Genomic DNA, 9,451 nt, shown 5'->3' with positions numbered 1-9,451 from the left:
ACCATTACCAAACACTCGCAAGAGTGACATATTAAAGGTACAGTCTTCACAAAACAAATGTATATCTATCCACATATATTGTAAATATCAAAACATGTACATATTGTAAATATTATCATTATTATTTCTTATGAACTTCAATTATTCTGTTAACAACAAAAAACTGCATTTAGGCTCCTACAGTCAGCATATACAATGTGCAATCACTTGGCCTGCAAATGTCTAACTGTGCATCTGGTTTCCGTGCTCTCTCCCAGTCTGCTGCTGTGAAGGAGGTGCTAAAGGATCAAGATGGCAGAAAAGGCCTGATTGCCGCCATCTGTGCAGGTACAGTTTGTAAAAACTTTGAAAAAATCTGAATTATTCAGGACCAGCTGATAATATTGATGCCATTATAGAAGTTAAAGGTTAAATTTGATGTGACCATCGTGTCGTTACTTTAAATCAAATAGAGGTAAATCACCCGAGACTACTCAGTGAAGTTTGTTCTGGTGCTCTCATTAATATAGAAATAAATGTACTCACAGTCATTTTCCATATCAAAGCAAACCCATTTGACAATCCAGTGATATAAATGAATAAACCATGCACTGTGCTATCATGTGACCTGTAAACATCTTTATCTAGGAACAACACTAAATGTATGATATTGTGGTTTTAAATCTACCGAGCTAATATTGTGCCAGTAAATAGGATTTGGATTTGCTCTTGGACAGAAAATATGTGTCAGTTTTTATATGCACATGGCAGTGGATTCAGGGGATATTCTTATATTTTAGTAACTGGATGCACCGTTTAAAGAGTTTATCACATACCTGAACAACATTTTGAAAAATTACAGATTATATGCGTCATTAATTTATGGTCATGTGTGACCCCCTTTTTGGCATTTGGAATGAAAAGGGGAAGGTTTGATTAACAACTGTCCCTGAGTGAACCCACAAGCACTGACATTTTATTTGACAGTCTCTGTGCACTGAGAAAGGACACTGGAAGGACATTTTGAATAGGGACAGGGACCAATGCGGCAAAGTGGATTGAAGGGTGTCCTAGAAAATGAATGAAATCCTCACAGGAACATACAGTTTAATGAACCTGCCAGCACCAGGGCCAGTTGCAAGACTTATTATTCTGCCCGAACATGAAAATTATTATCTTGACGTGAAAACAAAAAAAAGTTAGAAAAATGACTTAATTAAAGAAAAGAAAAATGAGTGTAAATAGAATAGAAGGATAAGTCGACCATTATATATTTCTTTTTTTTAAGCTAATATTTGTTACATACACGTCCACAGAATATATATAGATATTTTAAGACTTTATCAGATGATAAAAAAGCATAACTCTTCTCTCCACGCCTGCCTCGCTGTCTGACTGGTTCTCAGAAGGTCTCCCTCTCCCAGACTGGCGTCCTCTGGGTGGGGACTTTTCGTAACAAGAGTAGCTTGGCTTTAACTGGCAGTCTGCTGTTCTGCCAGGGGAAAGTGTAATCTTTAGACTGCATGGGAAGGCAGCCAAGGAGCATAATCAATAACTTTCTATTTATTAACAGTTTTTGGATGAGCTCACTGCAGTGGTAGGACGTTGCCAAAGTTAATGCAGCAGCAGTCAATGTCTTCAGCCTCTCCTTTTTTCTCTCTTTTCAATGTGGTGCAGAGTCTTTGTTGAGCCGCTGAAACTGTATACTGTCCGTGTGTATTCTTAGAAACAATGGCACAGTTGAGGACACGTTTAGGACATAATGTTGTCTACTAACTGCAGTTCTTAATAGCAAAGGCAGTGTTTTTTCCATTTTAAATTTTGCTATTTAGCTTGAGGGAACTGATTCAAGGATGCAGTGTTTAACCCTATTATGCAAAAGACTGTAACACTTTTTTTTTTTAACTGCATAAACTGGACTGACAAAAGTAACAGAATGAATGTTATTTTCTCACAGGAAGCAGCTAAATTAACCTAAAAAAGCCTTCTCCTTCTGCAGGTCCCACTGCTCTTCTGGCTCATGGCATCGGGTACGGTAGCACAGTCACTACACATCCTGGCATGAAGGACAAGATGATGGCTGGAGGTAACAACAATAATACCCCAGAAGTACTGCTAAAATGTACAGCTAGTGAGCATATGCAGCTTTAAGTAACAACAGGAGGATTTGTAATTATTTGTAATGGGCAGCAGATGGTGCTGTACTTGCTCTTTTTCGCCTAGGCTGTAGAAAATCATGTCACTATGCAGTAGAGTAGAGCACACCACTCAGGTGAAAGCAGATACAGGAATTTGACAGAACATACTAGAACTGGGTCATTTGAAATGGTGATAGATCATCTATACATAAGTGCATTACATTACAGTGTGGTGTCTTAGGTGTGGCTTTCAGTCTGCAGCTTGAAGCTCTCTTATTGTGATTATCCTTATGGTATTGCTCTTTGTCTTTTTTTAGACCACTATAAATATTCAGAGGCTCGAGTACAGAAGGATGGACATTACATCACCAGCCGTGGGCCAGGAACCAGTTTCGAGTTTGCCCTGACGATTGTAGAGGAACTTATGGGGGCTGAGGTTGCAGCTCAAGTCAAGGCTCCTCTTGTTATGAAAGACTGACTGTAGCCGTGCCCACTTTGATCCTGCGAGCAACACTGCTCACTAAACAAATCTTGCACTACTGAGACAGCTAATCCAATGTAGCTGGCACAAAGAGTCAAAGTCACTAGTGACAAATCATTCTCCCTCGGGGACATAAGGATGCTTCTGCTCTGACAGGTTATTGTCTTATTTGGTTGGCAGTAAAGGGCACCCATTGTTGTTTTAACAATCAAACACAATATAGATCCACAGGATTTCTAAATTACATTACATTGATTTTGGTACATTGTAGTTATTCCACAAATTGCTCATTATTTTGACAGCTTTTATTGTTTCACCTGCCATTAAAACATTGATGTGACAAAACTGTGTTGGTCTCACTCTACGGTACATTATTACTGGAGGTCACTGTGACTTGTTTTCACGTCTGCGGTTGTTGTTGACACCTAAATATAGGCTGCATCATGTAATGTATTGTGACCGCTGCTGCTTTAGAACGCGGGAAGCAGAATCCGAATAGATTGGCAGCTTTTCTGGCCAATGAGAAGCTACGGCCTGGCTGCGGTTGTATTCTAACTGACCAATGGCAGCTCGCCCGCAACCAGTGGGGCGGGGCTTCGATGCAGCGCGTGGTAGTTGTGTCAGAGCAACAAAAATCCAAAAGGGTCTTCACAGTCATAAAGGAAGAGAAGGATTCCGGCGAAGGTAGGGTCATATACGCTTTCTCCGGTGAATGTAAATGTTGTGTGGGTTAGCTACACTTTTATAAAGCTTGTGCTGTTCCAAAATAGCGTAAATGCCAGTTAATTTATGTTGGCAAAGCAGTTCAAGCGACGTTAATCACGGTAACGAGCTACGGTCGGTGTCGAGATGAACGTGACTTTTTACCTGTATTTGCTGTATGTTTTTAATAAAATTCTGTATCTTTACGGCGAGGCAAAGGCAAATTTCCACCATGGTAAAGATTTATTGTGTTGTACCGTTAACACGACAGCAACACAGACAGAAAAGGGAGTGGGTGCTTGTAATTAGTAATAATTTTTTGCTAGCCGTAATTATCTTGCTGAGGTGTGAGTCTCACGTGCGCTGCAAATTCATGGCTTAATGTATTGACATAGGCGTCTCAAATTGGCCAGGTGGAGTAACGTAAGCAGAGTAGTTGAGGACAGGGTGAACACAAACGTTAGTGAGAATCAGAAGAAAGACGTGCCTTAGCTTTGGGAGATCACCCTGCAGATGTGACCCGACATGGAGACGCCAGCTCCAGAAGCTCTCCATCCTCAGCAGCCGCAGTCACACTGCTGCATACACCGACTGGAGCTAACACAGTGCGGCAGAGGCCAGGTTAATGCACCCCTTAGTCCGAGACACCACCGAGATAAAGCAACTAACTTAAAAATAAAACTAGACTCTTTTGTGCATGCACTTGAAATCTCACAATGTTTCAAGTTAAGGTCACGTCGGTATTATAGCTGTCATTATGTGAATAGCTCCTCATAACACGCAGGCATTCGTGTTTCTCATTAATCTAAGCAGAGCTCCATCATTGAGACATCTTCATTGACAGAAGGCCTGTCAAGATTTTGCTCTCATTTGCGTCTGAGCAGCACTTATGACAGGAAGTAGCTGTGAGGTGTTGCTGTGCCTCTGTCGCTTTACAGAGACAGGAAACACAACTCGAGTTCTTTTCTGGTAGACTGCATTTTCAATTGCTGGGAAACCGCCTCTTAGTCATTCTTAGCAAAGCATGCAGAACCACAGCAAGTCAGGGGTCATACAAATAAGAGGGCATCTCAAGTGGCGTTTTCATCCACCATTGTACAAGCAAGTGAGCCAAAAAAAGACTGCGAGGCTCTGTTCCCATTACAGTGCACCAAGAGAGCCTAGTTAACTGTTAAAATCACATCACATCAAAATCCAAATCCTCAAAATCATGAGTGTGTGCCTGTGTATGACTCTTTCCTCTAGGTACTCTGTGAAAAGGTTTCGGCTAGTTGTTTGCCCTATGACAGTCTTCAACATTTTAGATGGGGCTATGCCTGTCATGTTGAGGCAACATCACTACATTGTGTGCCTGAGCTAATACGTTTTATTTCATAATTAAGAACTAATCGTTGCAACTCCCTGGAAGACAAACATCAATAGTATCCTGATGACATGTTTATAGCACAGTCTCATTAATGCTATGCTTTTCAGTTGGATATTTCTGGAACGCTAACATTTTGCGCTGTTGCACATAACATGTTAGAATTATTCTGCTTGAGCAGCTGTACAGTAAAGAGCTTGAGGCTTGACTCCCTATTTCTGGATGGGGCAGAGGAGGGAGTCGTGGGGGGAGGGGGAGGCTGAAGTCGCTGTGACTGAGTCATTGGTTTAGCTAATGATGCAATTAGAGAGCTGCACTTTGCATCTCCTGATTAGATCCCCCCCCCTGCATCGGCCTGCAGACAATGAAGACTGAATATGCTTGCCTGAGTTGTTTTGGCGTGTACATTTCAAAAAGGTAATGGACAATTTGCAAGCATTTGGGATTTGATCAAACGTCCACATTTGTGTGTCATCAGAAGTAAATGGATAGATTTGTCTGTCACTGGCACTTCACCCAATGTGAACTCTGAATTATAGCTCTTGGCGATTGTAAAACTTGGAACCACTATAGGTCAGTGGATCCTATACCTAACTTTGGAATAAAATATACATTTTATGCCAATTTGGATTTTAAAGTTTGCATGATTTACTCTTTGAAAATAGTCACTCGCACGTCAGCGTTGTGAAACAGAATCACACCATCAAGTCATTATGAAACTGATACAAAAACTGACTTTGTGAATGATATTAGACTATTTCGGTATTGCTGCCTAAGCTACTAAAGGAGATGATGTTAGATTATGCTTTATAATCAGTATACTTAATAGCAACCATTTTACCTCAATTAACAACCTTGGGGGGATTTTGTTTGCCAGGGACATGATTTGGAGAAATTGCTCTAATGGCATCTATAAATTGCAAAGTAATTTTAGAAGAGGAAATGACAAGGTCATTTCATAGATCGTTCAGACCTTTATCTAGAACATTTTCAAATGCAAAGGTTAATGAGAAAAGCTGAACTCAGCTTTCCAAAGTTACACCTATCACTGTGTTAGTAGGTTGTCTTATAATTAATGTTTCTATAAACAAAATATGGCTCCAGGGATACATGTGGGCAGAAGTATACAAGCTTTAAATCTTAATAGATCTACAATTATGATTTTTATGTATTGGTGATGGCTGTAACTTTATGAGCTAAAGGTGTAATGATTCTCTAAAACCATAATTCAGTTCTGATGTTGAGTATTTTGGTTGCTGATGAATAAGAAAAAAAAACTGGCAAAACAGGGTTTTTTTGGGTCTCATTAAATCAACTTAACGAACACCTATTAACATTATAGATGCATTTCACAGAAATGAACTAAATAAAGAGGACTAGTCTGCACATTTATGATCATTGCCTCGTTCAAGTGAACCTAAATGGTCGACAAAATCCAAGTTAAAATACCAAATTAAATAATAATGTGTCACATTGTCCCTGAACAAGACAACACTGGAACAGACAGGCAGAATCAATCCCAGGGTGAAATTTAATTTCAAAGCATTGGAATGTTGAGTGTTTAGTGTAGCGATGACGGAGTGGGCGGCGTCACTCACTACATCTGCTGCAGCTGATGGCGGGATGTAAACAATAACAAAGATGGTGCATGAAAAGTGTCAGCAGTTAATATGTATGGAGCCTGGTGGGTAACTGGTGGCTTTCCTTAATGATCATGTGCCAGGGTTTGTACTACCTGTTCACAAGCATTGCAACCTTTCTCCTTTCCCCAGTCTCTGTCAGCCTGCATGGTCTGATAGCTGGTGATGGTCACGTTTGCATCCGGAATATGTCCATGCAGCCACTGCATTCACAATGACATTGTGAGGTTGCATTTTTTTCGGTCTTGGTTTCAGAACTGTTCCACCCCTAGTATTTGCACTGACTTTGCAGAAATAAGCATCCAGATGTGACCGATGCACATGAAACTTTCTGCATTTCATTGTGTTAGTCCTTAGGTCAGGTACAATTAGCAGAAGAACAGATAGCAGTCTAATATGAGGTTTAAAACAGGATCCTAAAACAAACCACAAAGAGTATTGCCTTACTCAGTTTGTTTGTTGTATAGAACAACTGTTTATTTGCTTGTCTGCTGTATGCTATTAAAGGTGCACAAATACACAGACCAGTGCAGATGCCGTCCAGTCCCATTGTGAGCTTCTAGTTGTGCAGCATCAACTGTTTGCTCAAGTTCTTTCAGTCCTGGAATAACTGGTGATCATTCATACATTATTTTGTCAGGAAAAACAGATCCACTCGGGATCCATACTTGTGTGTTTTTTAAGATGAAGCCAATATTTGCTGATTTTCTATTCTGCTGGAATTATATTATATTTCTGCAGTATGGGACTTATGCATAGCACAAATTGTTTTGATGATTTTACAGTGTACTGGAGGTTATATTTCTGTGACATTCATTTGAAGATCAAAGACCAGCTCAAATCTTTTTTGTGCTATGTAATTTGATGATCTGATTGTGTATGAAGCTTTAAGACAAAAACTATAAAGGTAGCATGACATCGTCACCCTCTTCTATTGGTCTGGGACATCAGTCAATACTGCATCTTTACACTCATGTACCAGGTCAAGAGCTGATCCAGGCTTTTTGTGTTTTACAAGAAGTTGCAGACTAATTCCTCAGAGCCTGTAATTTTGTTTACTTAATGCCTGTCACTCGCTCTGTTCTCTCTGGTAATCCCAGTGAGACCGTGCACAGACTGTAGTACTAAAAGCCTAATAGCCTTCTCCTCAGCGATACCCAGAGGACCTCAGAGTCAACTCAATATTGGTCTGAAAGTGTAACCAACTGCATGTTAACTGTTGTGTAAAGTGTTGTATGTAGAGTGATAATAATTTACAAGCTTGTTCTGTTTTGTCTATAACCAGTTGTTTTTATGTCCGTAACAGGTAACACAGTAAGACTGTGCCAATATATAAGCCAACAATTTGGCAGTAATTACCCAATTTGTTTGGAATTGTGGTATTGAAGTTATGCCCATGGGAAGGGCAGCATTTTGCATGGAAGCTTTTAAGGATCCAGCTGCTGTTGAAAAATTGCAATACTGCAATAATATTTATGTTAAGTAAATTCTCATCTCCTTGAGTGATTGCAGACTCGTGGAAAAGTATGATTAGCAATAAGTCAGGAGAGGCACTGATGAAGCAGAAGCTGTTTTTAGATGCCTCAGTCTTGCATACACTATAAATGCAGACAAGATCCATTAAACACACAGTGCAGTTCTAGTGAAGTGAAAAATATCTTGACCTATATGTTAGTCAAGATAGGATTTTTCAATTTCTTAATATTTCACATTATACACCACTAGGTCAAATCAAAACAAGGTCCAAGTTGCCGAATGCAGTCAGTGGTGTTTTCCCTCTTACCTCTGGTGCTATTTATCAATATAGATTGTTTTGAGATGCAGAGTGTTGATATATTTCACCAACAGAGATGTGTGCCTTTTCTCAAGTAAAATGGAATTAGTTGGCACTCAGTTTATGGAGCTCAAAGCGACAAAAATACATTTGAAAAACTAGCAATAAGCAATATCTCTTTCCAGAAATCATGTCCTGGTTACTCAAGACAATCCACAGACATAATAGTAAGTAATAGTAAGTGATTTAATGTAAGAATTATACTAGATTGATAAATAGCACCACAGGTATGAGGAAATATGTGAACCGTTTCTTTAAATTTGGCAGAACTCAGGATATGCATATTCCTCCTCCTTCTTGCCCTGATTTCACCTGTTCATTTTGACTTGGACTACACAACACAGCTTTACAGAAAATATTTTTTGGAAAAGTAGCTTTGACTCCTAAATAAATAGCCTACCAGTTTACATTTCACTAGTTTTCTACTATTGCTTGTAGTGTCCATAGTCTTTGTATCTCTACAAAGAGTGTCACCGTTGATTTGTTGTGGTTGAAATTATTTGAACAACTTGTTTGCAACCCCTGCATGAACAAAGTAATGACGTTTAAAAGCAGTTTAGCAACACAAATGGCACAGTTTAAGAGGAGTGGTACATCTGAGAGATGTCAGTTAAATAGATTATAGATTATAGGAAAAGTCAGCTTTTTTTGCTTGGTTTGCATCACTTGCTGTGGCTCTCTGATGCTTGCTGTCAGTGTGGATATCATTAATTGAAATCCTGTTTGGCTACAATAAGCAAAGTACAAAGTGTCTGAAATTGATCATGCTTTATAAAGCTGATACCTTTAATCTAACCCCGATAAAGATCCTGCTGGTTGGCTTTCAATTTCATTTCAATTGCTCATTATCTTTCTGAACACACCATGACCTTGAACATGCATAGTTGAGTGTAGAGAAAGGAAGAATTCAGGTTGTCATACGATGTTGTAAAATTACACTTTTTTATGCTTTTGAAGCCTCAAACCATACCTCCCAATGGCAGCAGGAAGACACTGGTTAAAATGGATGGCTTGGCTGTTTCTTAAACCTTCCAGCTGGTATTGAGGAGGGCAAACACTCAAGCACCTGGCATGATCACAGGAGGATCACCATTCCCTAATGCAGCTGGCAAAGCTCTAGAGTGTCACATACAGACTACAGGCCTACCACATTAGGTATTCATGCCATGGAGCCAACCCTCACACCATTTACCATGAACATCATGGTCGTGTGAGTTTTTTTTCTGTTAGCCAAGTCACAGATGATGCAAGGTCAGTCACCCAGCATCATTTTATCCATTTCCTACAAGGCAACATTCAATGCTTTAAATATAT

General features: G+C 39.6%; 1 protein-coding gene across 1 annotated transcript in view; it reads left to right on the top strand.

The window, feature by feature from the left end:
* park7 (parkinson protein 7) overlaps nucleotides 1-2,943 on the top strand; it is a 5,790-nt gene extending 2,847 nt beyond the window's left edge. The window contains exons 4-6 of the mRNA XM_059329491.1: nucleotides 258-327; nucleotides 1,979-2,065; nucleotides 2,435-2,943. Coding sequence (XP_059185474.1) covers nucleotides 258-327; nucleotides 1,979-2,065; nucleotides 2,435-2,595 — 318 coding nt within the window. The 3' untranslated portion in view covers nucleotides 2,596-2,943. The remainder of the gene's footprint in view (nucleotides 1-257; nucleotides 328-1,978; nucleotides 2,066-2,434) is intronic.
* Nucleotides 2,944-9,451: the final 6,508 nt, after the last annotated feature.

Source organism: Centropristis striata, chromosome 3, assembly GCF_030273125.1.
Source record: "Centropristis striata isolate RG_2023a ecotype Rhode Island chromosome 3, C.striata_1.0, whole genome shotgun sequence".
NCBI lineage: Eukaryota > Metazoa > Chordata > Actinopteri > Perciformes > Serranidae > Centropristis > Centropristis striata.
The sequence above is the reverse complement of the archived record's forward strand: the minus strand, read 5'-3'. Positions and strand labels throughout refer to the sequence as shown.